Below are 18,058 nucleotides of genomic sequence, written 5' to 3' on the forward strand. Positions count from 1 at the left end.
AGATTCTCATTTATGACACACTCAGTTTAGATCCACGTGTGAAGAACAGCCATTTGAGGAGATTGACGTCTTCAAAATATACTTCAGTGACAATCAAAGGTATGGAAGTGGACAGCCAAGTGTGGAGCTTCAACCAAACTGGGCTGGGCAAGGAGTGCACAGCAGATGTGTGCCCATGCCCAAGTCTTGTTACATTCCCCAATGCTTTCAAAGAAAAAAGGGAAAGGAATTATCACTTTTATTGTACATAGCAAATAATTATTAATTTGATCATCATCTCCGGAGATAGTTAAGCATGAGTAGCATGCATTGCATAATTATAAAAATTACTTATTTGCCTATGATAACTCGGCTTTTGAATCCACAAAACATTGATAGATTTACTTAGCACTGGGGTGAAGTAAACATACATTTAAAATGTTTAAATGAGAGCAGTGTGGTGTACCTGGCCTTGCAGGGCATGGTTCTTTTCCTGTAGCTGATTCAAAATGGCCACCTCACCCTTGCCATCTTGGATTTTAGCAACAAGCTCTTGCCGCTCGGTTTCAAGCTGCACCATGCTGTCCTTGCTCTTCTGCAGCAGAGCCTCCAGGTTCTGAATCTTCTGGTCTTTATCCCCGATTTGGCGCAGCACTTGTTCCAAATCATTCTAAAGTAGAAAGTGGCAGAAGTGACTGGTACTGCCAACCATTGGCAGAGTTTAAATCAAAAACAGCACCACAAGATATCAAGCATTGTTGTTTCGTTATCTGTTAATTGTGACTCAAATCACTGCATATCCCATAAAAACTCAAAGCTCATCTTTAATATTTTTAATGCTCATGTTTAGTGTCTCTCTTACAAAGTGTCCAGCTAATCCAGTTTCTTCAAATCAACAGGCATAGCATGAACATACAAACTAGGAGCAGGAATAGGAATTGGCCATTCTCCACCATTAGATCATGGCTGCTATGTTTGCTTTTGTTCCTAATACCACATACCCATTTTTCCCTTGATTACCTTCTATTCCCTTGCTGACCAAGAACCTACCAACCACTGACTTTGAATCCTAAAGTTCCATAACTCTCAGAGAAACAATATCTCCTCATCTCTTTCCCAAAAAGGTGACCTCCTAATTTGTTCTGGACTGACCCACAAGAGGAAAGAGCTTTTCGATGTCCACCTTGTCAAGACCATTCTGGATCTTAAACCCTTCAAAAGTGTCACCCTTCACTCAACTGAGCTTCAGAATTTCTGAAGTATAGCCCACTGTAATGTAGAAAATATAGCAGCCAATCTGCACTCAGCAAGATCCCGCGAACTATGGTAAGATGTCGCGTTGGTCAAGGAATAAACACTGACAAGCACACAAGGAATACCTCCCACGGTTTCCTCAAAGAAGGACCATGGGATCTTTCATACTCAGCTGAGAAAGCAACCACAGACTCGGTTTAACATCACCTCTGAAAGACAGCACCCCTCAGAGTGCATAGCATCCTCAGTACTGCACTGAAGTGTCAAGCCTTGATCTCATGCTATCATTTACAATGCACTGCAGGAACTCACCATGGTTTCTTGGGCAGAACCTATCAAACCCCAAACTGGAACAAGGGCAAGCAGATACAAACAAACACCACGACCTGCAAGTCCCCCACAACTATAAATCGCTGCCCGTTAGCTGCCACTGGATCAAAGTGCTCGAACCCTCTAACTGAACTGTGGATGTACCTACAGCATGTGGACTGTAGTGGGTCAAGGCAGCAGCTCATCACCACTTTCTCAAGATGAACCAGAGGTGGGGAACAAGTGACATTATGATACAAGTGACGTTGTCTGTGGCAATGGTACTGGAAGTTTAAAGTTCAAATTGAACTGCACAACATCCTATTCCCCGTGCTAAATAACTCAAGCTAGCTGCTCAATACAATACCTGTGTTTCCCTCAGCTGGGATGTAGTATTCTGCTGACCAGTCTGTAAATCCTGGTGCTGCTGTCTTAGTTTGTCCAATTGATGCTGTACTTCAGTCGTAGCAGCTGCACTTTCCTTCACCTGAATCAAATACAAAATGTAAAAAAAAATGCAACGTTTAGGACAGTAACCTTCAAAAAAAGTAAGAACATGAACATTTGCGTGTGTGTGTGTGTGTGTGTGTGTGTGTGTGAGTGTGTGTGAGTGTGTGTGAGTGAGAGAGAGAGAGAGAGAGAGAGAGAGAGAGAGAACGTGAGAGGGGGCTAGCGCTAGGGGAAGCAGTGTGAGCGCAAGAGAGAACGAGTGCGTCATCACATACTGGAGCAAGTAATCGGTGTCCTCAATTCCTCAGAAACCACTAAAGCTAGGAGCTGTAAAAGATCAGCAAGACCACATTTGCTTTAGTTTTAGGCCCTCTTTCTCTTGTATCTTGCCATTGCTTATCCTCTTTCTGCACCTCCTCCCATGGAAACAGGTATCTGTATTTCCAAATTTCTTTGACCATCAAATAAGGATGGTTTGATTGACATTTCACTCCTCCCCACTGGTTAACATATTAGAGAAACCAGTCGGCTGTGTTGACACATGGGTTGCTGTATCTCTTACACGATACAAGCATCTACAAAGGACAGGAACAGGTCACCACAAGTGCAACATTAAAACTTGGCAGAAACCAAATCTCTTTTGAAATATAACCATGACTAAACTTTATTTAAAACAAAAGAGACCAGATCTGTACCACATGTTATTTCATAGAAGCACCACCAATAGGCGATAAACGAGAGCAGGATTGACCACAACTGTCAACAAGGGACAAAGGAAACTTGGGCAGAAGGACTCTGACTATCACAGAATGGACAGTTGGATAAGGATTATGGCTTTCAAATTCTGCTGTTGAATATTTCCCCATGAACATTGTAGCACTTGGAAAGTAATCATATTGACTAAAGGAAGAAAGAACTAGTATACAATTTGTCTAAATGTTGCATACTTGCATTTGGTTTTCTAAAAAGGACCAAGGTAATGCTGCATCACAACAGAAGTGAACTATTTTGTCACTCAAGTTAAACATACCTCAAATACACTAATAGCTTAAAGCACCTGATCAAATCTGGCAACGGGCAGATGATTGTGAAAAGGAGAAAGCAGTAAAGATGCCACAGAGACACACTTTTGAGTCCAGGAGTCGTTTTGTAGTCCAACACAGTAGCTACTTTGCATGTTGCAAAGTCTCACAAAATCTGGTTTCACTAGTTCTTAAGTCCCAAAGCACTTTAAAGCTGTCACCACAGATTACTGCTTATTTGAAATGCTTAAAGTTCAAGAAATGAATACATCACTTACTGAACAGTAGGATAAAGATTTGCAAACTAGTTATTTTTAATCTCCCTGAAGTATGCAAATATTTTATTAATCAGGATATTGACTAATAAATCACTTCATTTGGTTTTGGTGACAAATATAGTGACCTAATACCAGAGTGTGGTCTTGCTCTTCTTTATTTAGAGCAAAGGGACATTTACGTTCACCCGAGGGACAAACAGGCCTTTGGTTTAACATTTCATCTGATAAATGACACCTGAGAAGACAACATTCTCTCAGCAGTATGGTTGAGAATAAGCTTACAACGTTCACTTGAGCCTTTTGTCTGCACCTTGAAATCTTGATCTCTTTACTTTGCAGAGAATGGCTGGACTGGAACTTAGAGAAAAGGAGGGGCAAGGCCTGGATTGGTTAAAGAATAAGAATATTAAACTTGGGATGTTTTTGGATCCAGATCGAATATAAATAGAGGTGAATGTGGGTGCCATTTATGGAGGTGATGTAGGGATAGATACCGAGTCAGAAATTAAACTTTAGACATGAAGACAAGCTCCATAATCTTGCTAAAGACTTGAGTCATAGAGATGTACAGCATGGAAACAGACCCTTCAGTCAAACCTGTCCATGCCGACCAGATATCCCAACCCAATCTAGTCCCACCTGCCAGCAACCAGCCTTTCAAACCCTTTCTATTCATATACCCATCCAAATGCCTCTTAAATGTTGCAATTGTACCAGCCTCCACCACTTCCTCTGGCAGCTCATTCCATACATGTATCACCGTGTGTGTGAAAAAGTTGCCCCTTAGGTCTCTTTTATATCTTTCCCCTCTCACTTTATGGACTCCCAGGGAAAAGACTTGGTCTATTTACCCTATCCATGACCCTCATGATTGTCTAAGCCTCTATAAGGTCACCCCTCAGCCTTCGACGCTCCAAGGAAAACAGCTCCAGCCTGTTCAACCTCTCCCTATAGCTCAAATACTCCAACCCTGGCAACATCCTTGCAAATCTTTTCCGAACCCCTTCAAGTTTTACAGCATCTTTCGATAGGAAGGAGACCAGAATTGCACGCAATATTCCAACAGTGGTCTAACCAATGCCCTGTACAGCCGCAACATGACCTCCCAACTCCTGTACTCAATACTCTGACCAATAAACAAAAGAACACCAAATGCCTTCTTCACTATCCTGTCTACTTGCGCCTCCACTTTCAAAGAACTATGAACCTGTACTCCAAGGTCTTTGTTCAGCAACACTTCCCATAACCTTACCATTAAGATGTATAAGTTCTGCTAAGATTTGCTTTCCCAAAATGTAGCACCTCACATTTATCTAAATTAAACTCCATCTGCCACTTCTCAGCCTATTGGGCCATCTGGTCAAGATCCCATTGTAATCTGAGGTAACCTTCTTTGCTGTTCACTACACCTCCAATTTTGGTGTCAGCTTCAAACTTACTAACTATACCTCTTACTCTCACATCCAACTTAATTCCCTTTCTGTTGGCAATCTCCGGCTATCAATAAATTGAAATGTTATAAACTGCTCATTAGCAAAGAGAGTGCAATGAGCTATGATGCACTTAGTGCGGATGAGCAAAACAGATTGCTGTACTTGTAGAGTTAAGGAGAGCAGGGGTCAACTACAGCACACAACTTATGCACAGTTCTCACCTGTTCCTCAGCACGGGAGAGTTTCAGCTGCAGGTCAGCCACTTGCTGCTCCTTGTCCTTCAGCTTCTCGCCAGACAACTGCCTCTGCTCCTTCAGCCGGCCCTGTACCTCACCAAGCTGCCGCTCAGTCTCCAGAAGCTTCGCATGGAGCTATCATCAAGACGAGATTGATGAACATCTCAAAAGCTGTGCAGAGACTTGCAGCCATCCAGCCACAGAGGTCTGTACTCCTTACATCGTTAAATATTCAGCATAAATCTTTTACAAAACAGACTCAAGTTTTCACTTTCGCATCTTTGGTGAAAGAGTTACGAAAAGGCATGACTTTGTAAAGTAATTTGCATATCACCAAATGTAAAATCTTCCTCATAGCAGAGTAATTGAGCACAGCTATCAAAAATAATTTCAAAGAATATTCTTTGATATATTCAAGGACATCAACTTGGAGCTAAATCTTGCTTTCTTTCACTAAGGTGTCAATTTTGTCAAGTTGCATTAGAGGCTCTCTCTCCACAAGAGACAACAGGTTCTCTCAATGCTTGCCCCAAATTCACCTCATTAACTACCAACACCACCGGAAGGCACCCGTCTAGTCCGATGCTAGCTTAATTCAAATAACTGGTGTCTCCAGAAGAACTCACCACTACTGGGATATCCCAGGACCGACCAGAATCACTGGTACCAGTGCCATCTTCAAACATTCATGACGCATCCACACAAGCACTGTCAGTCCAGAGGCACCCTGCATGCCTCATTTGCCCTAGACAGTGTAGATAAGGGGAAACTGGAGCCCCGCTCTTTTCAACAGGCACGTGGAAGGCCGAATGGACAAGGTGGGACAGCAGAGGGACATCCTCTTTCCCCCAAGTGGGCTATCAGACCCTGCTAGCCTGGCCTTACTTTACTTTCCAAGTCATTGCAGCCTGGAGGAATGCACAGCAACAAAAGAAGAGGGTCATGACCTTCTTTGGTCAGTGAGGCCTCTTTCTGTGCAGTAGACTATGATTTGGAACCTCATTACATCATTAACCCAAAAGTAAGAGCCATCACAGAATGCTGCTTACCTAAACAGCTGTTCTGGATTGAAGGGCTCCTTCAATGATGGACTTAACACTGATGGAATGAAGGGTGTAGTGGAAACCCAGCAGGATCTTAAATTCATTGCTTCCAGCTGGACCATTTCTGTCCTGTACTCATAATGATGGCTGACACTGCCTTTCCAACATTTGGGAACTTCTGGGATGACATTTAAAGCAAAGGCACTCCTCCACCTATCAGAAAAGCTTCAGTACCACTCAAGTGGAACACTTGCTGCTCAACTTTTGTTTTCTTTAGTGGGGAACCAACTAAAAGGGGACAACATTTTAAAATTAGAGGTAACCCATTCAGAAGTGGAATCAGAAGGACTTTTCACAGGATATTAATTAATACGCACTGCAGCAGCCTACCAACACTCCTTCAACAAAACCTTCAAAACATACTACCACTAACATCCAGAAGGACAGCAGATACCACCAGCTGCAAGTTCCCTTCCCAGACACTCAGCATCCTGACTTGGAACAACACCACAGTTCCTTCAGTGTCACTGGGTGAAAATCCTGGAACTCCCTCCACAGCAGCACTGTGTTCTCTGATACCACACAGACTGCAACGGTTAAGGTGGCAGATCACCCACCAGCCTCTCAAGGCTAGGTTACAGATGGAGAATAAACACTGACCTTGCCAGCAATGTCCACATCCTGTGAAGTATTGACAACACAAAACAGGCCATGTGCCCCAACTGGTCAACGCTTTTCCATACAAAGAGCTGGAATAATTCTCTCATACAGACTGTGGTTGCTGGAGACAATTGGAGTTTTCAACAATAAGGACTGATAAATTATTAGGTGTAGGTATCAAAGGATAGGGAGATAAAGGATAGATCAGCCACAAAGTAACTGAATGCTGCAGCAAGTTTGAGGACTTGAGGATGCACTAACATTCCAAAATGCCCTTATTGTGAAACAAGCATTCTACCCCTCTGTCTAAAATCAAAGTGTATCAATGCAGCACTGGAAACCTCTCAATTCCCTGCCACTGGACAGTATCGCCTCACCTGATTCAGCTCATTCTGCAGCTGGACCTTTTGCTGCTCCTTCTCTTCTCGCTGCTGCTGTGTCTGTTTGAACTCAGCTCGAAGCTGGTGGTACTTGGTCTCCACCTCCGACAGCTCTCCCCTCAGTTTCTGGCTCGTCTCCCCAGTCTGACCCAATTCAGTGTGCACTCTTTGCATCAGTGTCTCGGCAGTAGACAGCTTTGCTTGGAGCTGCTTGCAATCGAGCTCCCTCTCCTGTAAGCTGGTCTCCAAACTCTTCTTACTTAAAGATGCCTCATTCAGACGATCGTGCAGTTGCTGGAACTCAACTTCTTTCTTGGATAGATTTTCTGAAAGTTTCTGAAATAATGTGGTTATAAATTTTCATTGTATCGCAGTCACTGATTGTCATGGTCTGCACAATATTATTAGAATGATAGTACTACTTGAGTAGTAATCTAAACAAGTTTAAATCCTGCCTCAAAGGGGCTACAGTGAGTGATTCTGTAACTGGACCTGCAATCCAGAATTCAGAACTAAGGGTACAAATCCCATAATGGGAGGGATACATTTAAATTCAATTAAGTAAACTTGGAATGAGAATATATCTGAAGGTGAAACATTAAACTACAGGATTGTCGTCTTCAGGGAAGCAGATCTAATCACTTGTACATGGTTAGGTTGCTATGTGATACACTTTAAATAGAAATCTCCCAGCCAGCCATTCAGATGTAACAAAGAATAAATGCTACCTGCTAGACAAGCCTGCATTCTTGAATGAAGAAAACAGCAGTTTTAAAGCTTGAATGCCATTTCGCTTAGTTTAGACATAAAAGATTGGTGAGAGTTTTTTAAAAAAAGGGACAACATGGCTGCAAGACCAGCCAAAACACAAAAACAAAGGTTCATGAATGCACCTTAAGCAAGAGATTCTGCTACTCTTACTGAATCCACGTGAACACTAACGTGACCCTCTGAACTGGGCACACCATTCCATCAAACCACTGGAGTTCATAATGGCTCACCACAACTTTCTCAAGGACAAAGGGCAAGAATTGTAAACCCCCAGAAAGTGGATAAAAATCAGATTTATGCTGAATACAAACTGAAATTTTAATAATTAATAAGTCTTGGTCAAATATATCATCTGATTTGTTGACTAAAACTTGTGTGAGGTGAATTGTACTTGCAGAAGTACATGTAAAATTTTGTAAATTTTTGTTAGAAATAGGATCAGTCTAAACACTGGGATACAGACAGCCTCACACAGGGCAAGATGAGAGACTTAAACAATCCAGGTCTTTTTCAATATATAACTTCAGTTGCATCATACTGTCAACGTTTGCTACAAATTCTGTGTGATACAATCTTATTCTCCACAACCACCTGAAGAAGCAGCACTCCAAAAGGTAGTGGTTCCAAATAAACCTGTTGGACTATAACCTGGTGTTGTGTGATTTCTAACTTTTTCAAAGCAGTTAGACACTGCTATTTTCTGGGTCTGAAGATTGTTAAGGTGCAAAAGATGGCCTATAGTAGAATGATGTGCTCTTCCTGTCAGATGAGGGAGTTTAGAGAGAATTTCCATATTATTGACTATTACGTCTGCAGTAAGTGTGTTTGGTTGCAAATCCTATCGGATCACATGGATCGTTTGGAGCAGCAGTCAGAGGCAATGAAGACTTGACAGGAGTTAGGGAGTGTGATGGATGGCAGTTATAGGAAGGGAGAAAAACCGCAGATACAGTCAGGTAGTCGGGGTTACCTCCAGGAAAGATAGGAGAGGGAGGCAGGCAGGTAGTGCAGGAATCTCCTGTGGCTATCCCAATCTCAAACAAGTATGCTGTTTTGGAAAATGTAGGTGGTGATGGACTGTCAGGAGAATGTAGCACAAACAGCCAAGTTTCCGCTGTCAAGACTAGCTCTGATGTAACAAGGGGTACGTCAGGTTCCAAGCAACCCACTGTGATAGGGGACTCTCCAGTTAAGGCACAGACAGACGTTTCTGTGGCTGGCTGCGAGAAATCAGAATGGTGTGTTGCTTCCCTGGTACCTGGATCAAGGAGATCTCTGAGACAGTGCAGAATATTCTCAAAGGGGAAGAGGGTTCAGCAGGAAGTTATTGTACACACTGGAACTAAGGACATAGGAAGGGAAAAGGATGAGATTCTGAAGAGAGAATATGGGAAGTTAGGCAGGAATTTAAAAAAAAGGAGGCCTTCGAGGGTAGCAATATCTGGATTACTCCCAGTGATACAAGTGAGTGAGGGTAGGAATAAGAGAATAAAGCAGATGAGTGCATGGCTAGAAGCTGGAGCAGGGGAGAAGGGTTCACATTTTTGGATCACTGGAACCTCTTCTGGGGTAGAAGTGACCTGTACAAGGAGGATGGATTGCACCTGAATTGGAAGGGGACTAATATACTGACAAGGAGATCTGTGAAAGCTGCTCGGGTGGATTTAAACTAGTAAGGTGGGGGGTGTGACCCTGGGAAATAGTGAGGAAAGAGATCAATCTGAGACTTGTACAGTTAGGAAAAGGAACAAGTCAAACAGTCAGGGCAGACAGGAACAAAGCAGAGAACAAGGTAGGACTCATAAATTACACTGCACTTATTTCAATGCAAGGGGCCTAACAGGGAAGGCAGATGAACTCAGGGCATGGTTAGGAACATGGGACTGGAATATCATAGTAATTCCAGAAACATGGCTCAGGGATGGACAGGACTGGTAGCTTAATCTTCCAGGATACAAATGCTATAAGAAGGATACAAAAGGGGGGCAAGAGGGGAGGGGGAGTGGGGTTTTTGATCAGGGATAATATTACGGTTGTACTGAGGGAGGATATTCCTGGGAGTAATGTCCAGTGGAGTTATCTGGTGGAACTGAGAAACAAGAAAGAGATGATCACCTTTTTGGGATTGTATTAAATACAACCCCCCCCCCCCCCTCAGCCCCTGCCATATTCGGCAAGAAATTGAGAAACAAACTTGTATGGAGATCTCACTTATCTTAAGAATAATAGGGTGGTTATGGTAGAGGATTTTAATTTTCTAAACATAAACTGGGACAGCCATAGTGTTAAGGGTTTAGATGGAAAGGAATTTGTTAAGTGTGTACAAGAAGATTCAGAATGTGGATGTACCTATTAGAGAAGGTGCAAAACCTTACCTACTCTTGGGAAATAAGGGAGGGCAGGTGACTGAGGTGCCAGTGGAGGAGCACTTTGGGCCAGCAACCATACTTCTATTAGCTTTAAAGTAGTGGCGGAAAAGGATAGACCAGATCTAAAAAGTTGAATTTGTAAATTGGAGGAAGGCTAATTTCAGCGCTATTAGCAAAGAAGGCGATTGGAGGCGCATGCTTGCAGGTAAAGGGATGACTGGAAAATGTGAAACTTTCAAAAGATGAGATAACTAGAATCCAGAGACAGTATATTCCTCTGAGGGTGAAAAGAAAGGCTGGTAGGTGTAGGGAATGCTGGATGACTACAGGAATTGAGGGTTTGGTCAAGAAAAAGAAGAAAGCAGATGACAAGTAGACAGTAGAAATTCAGTGAATCCTCAAGAGTACAAAGACATTAGAAGTATACTTAAGAGGGAAATCAGGAGAACAATTTAGGGACATGAGATAGCTTTGGCAAATTGGCTTAGAGAATCCAAAGGGATTTTATAAATACATTAAAGGACAAAAGGGTAACTAGGAACAGAATAGGACCCCTCAAAGGTCAGCAGGGCACCTATTTCTGGAACTGCAGGAAATAGGGGAAATACTAAGTGAGCATTTTGCATCAGTATTTACTGTGAAGGAGGACATGGAAAATATAGAATGTGGGGATATAGAAGGTGACATCTTGAAAAATGTCCATATTGGAGGTGGTGACACTGGATGTTTTGAAATGTATAAGGGTGGATAAATTCCTAGGACCTGATCAAGTGTACCCTAGAACTCTGTGGAAAGCTAGCGAAGTGATACTGGGCCCCTTGCTGAGATATTTGTATCATCAATAGTCACAGGGAAGGTGCCAGAAGACTGGAGGTTGGCTAACGTGGTGCCACTATTTAAGAAAGTTGGTAAGGAAAAGCCAGGGAACTACAGACCAGTGAGTCTGACATTGGTGGTGGGCAAGTTGCTGGAGGGAATCCTGAGAAACAGGATTTACGTGTATTTGGAAAGGCAAGGACTGATTAGAGATAGCCAACATGGCTTCCTGCATGGGAAATCATGTGTCACAAACTTGATTGAGTGTTTTGAACTAACAAAGAGGATTGATTAGGGCAAAGTGGTGGACATGATCTGTAGGACTTCAGTCAGCAGTTCAAAAAGGTTCCTCAAAGTAGATTGATTAGCAAGGTTAGATCACACTGAAAAGAGGGAGAATTAGACATTTGGATACAGAACTTACTCAAAGACATGAGACAGAAGGTGGTGGCGGAGGGTTGCCTTTCAGACTGGCAGCCTGTGACCAGTGGTGTGCCACAAGGTTCATTGCTGGGTCCACTGCTTTTTGTGATTTGTATATATGATTTGGATATGAACATAGGAGGCACGGTTAATAAGTTTGCAAATGACACTAAAATTGGAGGTGAAATGGAAGGTGAAGAATGCTATCTTAGTGTACAACGAGATCTTGATCAGATGGGCCAATGGGTCGAGGAGTGACAGATGGAGTTTAATGTAGGTAATTCTGAGGTGCTGCATTTTGTAAAGGCAAATCAGGGCAACACTTATACAGTTAATGGTAAAGTCCTGGAGAGTGTTGCTGAACAAAGAGACCTTGGAGTGCAGGTTCATAGTTCCTTGAAAGTGGAGTCACAGACAGATAGGATGGTGAAGGCGGTGCTTCATATGTTTTCCTTTATTGGTCACAGGAATGAGTATAGGATTTGGGAGGTCATGTTGTGGCTGTACAGGACACTGGTTGGGCCACTTTTGGAATACTGTGTGCAATTCTGGTCTCCCTCCTATAGGAAGAATGCTGTAAAACTTGAAAGGGTTCAGAAAAGATTTATAAGGATGTTGCCAGAGTTGGAGGATTTGATCTATATGGAGAGGTTGAATAGGCTGGGGCCTATGGGGTGACTTGATAGAGGTTTATAAAATCATGAGGGGCATGGCTAGAGTAAATAGACAAGGTATTTTCCTGGGGTTTGGGAATCCAAAACTGGAGGGCATAGGTTTGGGGTGACAGAAGAAAATTTAAAAAGGGAATGAAAGAGCAACTTTTTTCGACGGAGAGGGTGGTACGTGTATGGAACGAGCTGCCAGAGGAAGTGGTGGAGGCTGGTACAATTGCAACATTTAAAAGGCATCTGGATGGGTAGATGTCTAGGAAGGGTTCGGATGGATGTGGGCCAAGTGCTGGCAAACTGAAGTAAATTAGTTGGGATGTCTGGTCGGCATGGACGAGTTGGACGGAAGGGTCTGTTTCCATGCTGTATATCTCCATGACTCTTGCTACAACCCTCTAAGCCACTGCAAACAATTTCTCTCCAACTCCCAAAACCATTCATGATTTTGAACATATCAACATTGCAACTTCTAAACTTCCCCCTGCAGTAAAGGGAACAATTGCACCTTTTCCGGTCTCTCCAAATAACTCAAGTCCTCCTCATCCTTGATACTATTCTGGTAAATCTCCTTGACATCCTCTCCAACTTTAACTGCTGTAAACCATGATGCCTAAAATGAAGGATAGAACTGGAAGCAATCTTTGAACACTGTCCAGGAGTCTTTATTTATGGAGATACGTTTTACAAACGGCACCTTCTAACTTGCCAATCAACATGTATCTTTTCCAACTTATACTGCTTTTTCAATATTTTCCTACTTTTAGGAATACATTGAATTCTCAATTAATGTCCACCACCGATATACAATTATTCTCATTCTTTATGGTGTGACACTTATATTTGAACAGATTGAACCCTGCCCTTATCTTTCATCTATCACTGATGCCCTATTTGGAGACTGAAAAAGCATCTCTACCCTTACTTACTCAAAAACAAAGATTTGACGAATAATATGTTTTTAATATGATGAGAACAAGATCTCAAGTACGCAGCTCTGCACAAGATATCACAATTTACTCAGTAAGGACTCTTGGCTTCCGACACAAGGCACTTCCCTCACCTGGTTTTTCTTTCTCATTTCCTCACACTCTTGCCGGACCCTCTGCAGCTCCTCGCATTGTGTCGTGTTCTCCTGCTGCTTTCTGGCCAGTTCTGCGCTCAGCTCAGTTATAGATGCCTTGAAGCAAAAAAAAACCCAAGGCTGACAACCCAGATTTGCAGAAGTTACTTTGTAAAATACGCAGGGAACAAACAAACAAATGCAATGCTGTGCAAAAAGGTGGAATTGAATAAAACCCAGACACCTGCATTCCCCCTTTAAAACTCAATTGTTCAGCTGACACACTGAAGTATTTTCAGAGACGAGAGGTGAAAGTAAGAACAAGAGGAGCCCATTCTGCGCCTTGACCCTGTTGAGCTATTCAACTGGATCATGGTTGACCCGTACCTCAACTCCAATCTTCCGTAAGACTTACCCAATTAAACTCTTCAATCGCAGATGTGACATTTGTAATTTTCACACAACCGGAAGAGATTTTTTTTGGGGGGGGGGGGGGGGGGGGGGGGGCGGGGCAGGGTGAATAGTTGAATTTTCACTGCTCTGTTTGTGCTTCATGATATCACAACCAAATCACCAGGTTCTTATTTTAACATTATGCTCCCTTGTTCTAAAATTGTAATTTTTCTATAAATCAGTCAGTCATTCATTCATTCATGGGCAAGACCAGCTTTGTGACTGATGTTCAGATAATGGGCAGCCTTCTTGAGCTGCTACACTTCAGGGAGAGCCATGATGTTTTCAGAGAGGGAGTACAAGAGTTTTGACCCAGTGATACCGAAGGATAAAGTGAGTTATGATATAGAACATCGTTCCAAATCAGTGGTTTGCAGAAGAATGTACAGGGCTGGTTAGGTCCAATCTTGATCCTACATGATTTTGTTAAGTCCAGCAATGGACAATGGACAAGACTTTCCACCAAGACTTGGTTGAAAAATGACAATGTTTTGCAAAATGTCCAAAATCCATTTTTAATGGATCTATAGCAATAACTGATGGTGTGCACAAATTAAACCCAATTACAAACTCTCAATATTGTTTAAAAATAGGATTTCCTGTGGCATATCTTCAAATACATTGATCAGAGTTAGACTGCTCCTGATGTCTAACTCTGGTGTGTTGGAGTGTAGGATATAGCCACCACACAGTGATATAAAAATATCAACGGACCCTGCTATTACAGAATCCAGAGCTCAATGTAGCTTCAGTTAAACTGAAGGCTGTGAGATACTGATTCTAACAAGAACAAGTGCACAGATCTCAGCTTTAGATCAGGGTGGCTTGCTGAGTGCGAATGTAATGTTAAAGCATCCTTATTAGTCCCAAACAATTTTCACATCCGTGACTCATCACTATGGGATAGATGAAGAGCCACCCAAATTCTAAAGTGTGAAACAGAGCTTCAGAGTAAACACTTGGCAATAGGAGCATCCTGTGAGAAAATCTCAACACTGTGCCTCATACTTAGTTTAAAGTCAGCACAACCTTCATAATGATCATTCTGCCCACACTATAATACAAGAGATGTTGCTTTTGAAATCAAGTGATGGAAATTTTAAAACAAAATTGCACCAAATAAAGCTGCCGTTAACCAGGAAGAAGGTTTTAGAAATCAGTGAAGCACAAACACCAAACCGATACGCTGCATAAGATGTGTTAGTTGGGAGAGGATTGTGCTCAAATGGTATAGTGTGAAGATTTACCTCAAGTTTAAGTTTCTCCATGGGGACGCAATCAGAAGAGAAGCAGAAAATGAAGAATGACAGCATGGAAGGCACAAACAACAAAATTACACAATGAAAACATCAACATTGAGTCCAACATTTAAACAATTCAAACAATGATAATGGGAAGGAAGTAAACACATCAGGCAAGTGGATGATGGATGGCAAAGCTTGACACCAGCAATGACCCAACAGATTCACTAGACATTATGATTCAATTATAGCCTAACCCAACCACCCAGTACCTGATTCAAGCGGGTGCAACACTGGCTTATTGTCCCATTGAAATCATGTGTTCTCAATCCTATTGCATGGATATCACACACACACTGTGGTTCAAACTGCCTACTTACTTATTCTCACACACACACACACACGCCATGATTAAACACCTAATGAGGTAGTGAAGACATCAGAAATATGCTCATGTCACACTCTGAGGTAAAAGCAACAATTCAATTGCACAGCCATTTAGGAATACCTGGAATGCACTACCGGAAGGTTGCACACACTATAAATGGTGACTTTCAAATGGATATAAATGCAAAAAGGAAATAAGAAGATGCAGGACTATAGAAAAAGAAGTGGGGAGTGGTACAAATTGCACAGCTAAAGGGTTACACCCAAAGCGTTGACTTCTCCACCTCCTGATGCTGCCTGGCTTGCTGTGTTTTTCCAGCCTCGTGCTTGTCTATTTTGGATTCCAGCATCTGCAGTTTTGTTTGGTCTCTAGCTCTTTCAAAAAGTTGACATAGATGGGCCAAACTGCATCATCCTCTGCTGCAAGATTCCATAAGACTGTTCAGACACTAATGTCTTCACAGACAGTTAACTAACTCGATCACTGATATTTTTCTTTTTCTGGTGCTCGCCAAACGTATATCAATTGATGAGTGTAAAAGAGGCAGTTTTAACTAAATACATTGGGTCTTTATCTCTATCAGTTGGCTCAGGAAATGCTGTCAGATAGGTATAGGTGTAATCTTACCTCTGCTGTGTTACGCTGCACCTTTAGCTGTTCATTTTCATCTGTCAGTTTATCTGATCGCCTCTCCTGCTCAAGACTCATCTGATCCATCAAGGTCTGAACCTGTACCAATTCCTTTTTCAGAACGGCTACGTCCTCCAGTCCGGGCCGCTGAAACTAAGATCCAAACACAGTCGCAGTCAGTACTCCACCCAAGGTTGGGCAGGAGGTATGTGCAGTTTCTATTTTATCTCCAGTCAAAAACAGACCAACTAAACCCAGAGGGTCACATTTAGGAATGAATGAGAGATTAAAGAACAGATCTAGTGTCAAAATGCCTTTTGGTTCATGTCTCTTAACCCTGAAGATTCTCTATTTTCATTACGATTCAGCTTGGAGATTACACAGAACTTTATTTAATCCTTAATTTCTCTGGTTAAGATGACTTTCCTCTTTAAAGTTGTCAATTCTTGGCATGTTACATTTATAGTCCATCTCTAGCTGCCCTGAAAGAATTGATAATCAATCACAGAGCAAGACTGGAGCCATGTGGTCCCAAATCCAGTATCAGAAGAGAATAAGATATAGGAGAAATAAAAAGTACGCCATTCAGCCCCTCCAAAATGGTCCACTTGCGCTCCTGTCACTGATAATCCTGGACTCTTGTTGGTCGATTATCTGCCTAACTCAGCCTTGAATATATTCACTGACCCAGCCTCCACTGCTGTCTGGAAAAGAGAATTCCAAAAACTGGCAACCATCTGAGAGAAACAATTCCTCCACAACTCTTTATCTAGAACGGGAGACCCTTAATTCTTAAACAGTTTTAGATAACACAGAACGGGCAACAGCTCCATTATCCCGAATGCTGGGGAGATACCATACTGGAGAGCCTGTGTGGACACAATGGTCTTCCATGCTGTACCACTTCTATCCCACTGTTCACATCCCCTCAAGACTGCAAACAATCTATGCATCAGCACTGCTTGCTGGCTTGCTCAACCAACACTTACTCCTACATTTCTCTTCATTTTTTGGGCCTTAAACTGACTAAGTCACAATGTACGTAGAATTAACAATTGCACAAAAAAAGGGACTTTGTTAATGCAGGAGAAGGATGAGATAATGATAGCAAGTTCACCTCCAGATGAAAGAAGAATGAGTTTAAAAGTCAAGAGGAATATGCAGTTGATTTGTTTTGAAAAGCAACCAGCTATCGCCTCAGATCTCATACTGCGAGGAAGGATAAATCTCAAAGGCTTTTGTTTTCAACATGAAGCTAAACATCAAAACATGTTAAAATTCACATACCAATTCACTTTGCAGTTCTTCAGTCTTGGTTCGCTCCTTTTCCAGCTCTTCCATCAAAGTTTGCAGTCTCGTCTCTGCAAGGTTCCGGTGGCTTTTCTCATCATCAAATTTTGCCTTAACGTCTATTAAGGAACGAAGAATGTGAATTTATGTAGAAAGTTCAGTTATTTTCGTAAGGATTGTGTGAGGGCACAATGGGAGGAAGATGGAGACAGGCAGGAACAGGCCAGGAATACTCATGGCCTACAGTTGATACCAGAACCAAAATAAATGTAGTTTACTCTTTGCTGCCTGAAGTGGAAAATGCAGGCCTTAGATGACAGCAGCGGTTCTCATTAGCTCTACACCCTCAGACTCCGACGTTCTGTTGAAATCCCATATCAGAAACCAAGACATATAAAGGTAGCTGACACTCCCAGTGCAGCACCATGGGAATGTTGTACAATCAGAGATGCCAACTTCCATTAGAGACATTAAACTTAGGCCCTGCCTGCTGTCGGGTGGAGAGAGAAGATTCAGCACTGATGTTTAACACAACGGCGGCACGGTGGCACAGTGGTTAGTACTGCTGCCTCACGGCGCCAGAGACCCGGGTTCAATTCCCGCCTCAGGCGACTGACTGTGTGGAGTTTGCACGTTCTCCCCGTGTCTGCGTGGGTTTCCTCCGGGTGCTCCGGTTTCCTCCCACACTCCAAAAGATGTGCAGGTCAGGTGAATTGGCCATGCTAAATTGCCCGTAGTGTTAGGTAAGGGGTAGATGCAGATGTAGGGGTAAGGGTGGGTTACGCTTCGGCGGGGTGGTGTGGACTTGTTGGGCCGAAGGGCCTGTTTCCACACTGTAAGTAATCTAATCTAATCTAAACAGCAGGGGATTTCTTCCAGTGCTCTGGCCAATTTGGATCCCATAA

The 18,058-nt window shown here is 42.5% G+C and overlaps 1 protein-coding gene across 3 annotated transcripts in view; it reads right to left on the reverse strand.

Moving 5' to 3' along the window:
* eea1 (early endosome antigen 1) overlaps window positions 1-18,058 on the reverse strand; it is a 96,823-nt gene that overhangs the window by 49,816 nt on the left and 28,949 nt on the right. For 2 of the 3 annotated variants that reach the window (XM_072562343.1, XM_072562345.1), the window contains 8 exons: window positions 17,151-17,272; window positions 15,861-16,016; window positions 14,852-14,866; window positions 13,152-13,268; window positions 7,042-7,380; window positions 4,947-5,096; window positions 1,910-2,029; window positions 446-649 (listed from right to left, as the gene is read on the reverse strand). In XM_072562343.1, the coding sequence (XP_072418444.1) occupies window positions 446-649; window positions 1,910-2,029; window positions 4,947-5,096; window positions 7,042-7,380; window positions 13,152-13,268; window positions 14,852-14,866; window positions 15,861-16,016; window positions 17,151-17,272 (1,223 nt within the window). The remainder of the gene's footprint in view (window positions 1-445; window positions 650-1,909; window positions 2,030-4,946; window positions 5,097-7,041; window positions 7,381-13,151; window positions 13,269-14,851; window positions 14,867-15,860; window positions 16,017-17,150; window positions 17,273-18,058) is intronic. The other variant, XM_072562344.1, reaches the window with a different exon arrangement.

This window comes from Chiloscyllium punctatum, chromosome 44 (genome assembly GCF_047496795.1).
Source record: "Chiloscyllium punctatum isolate Juve2018m chromosome 44, sChiPun1.3, whole genome shotgun sequence".
Lineage (NCBI taxonomy): Eukaryota > Metazoa > Chordata > Chondrichthyes > Orectolobiformes > Hemiscylliidae > Chiloscyllium > Chiloscyllium punctatum.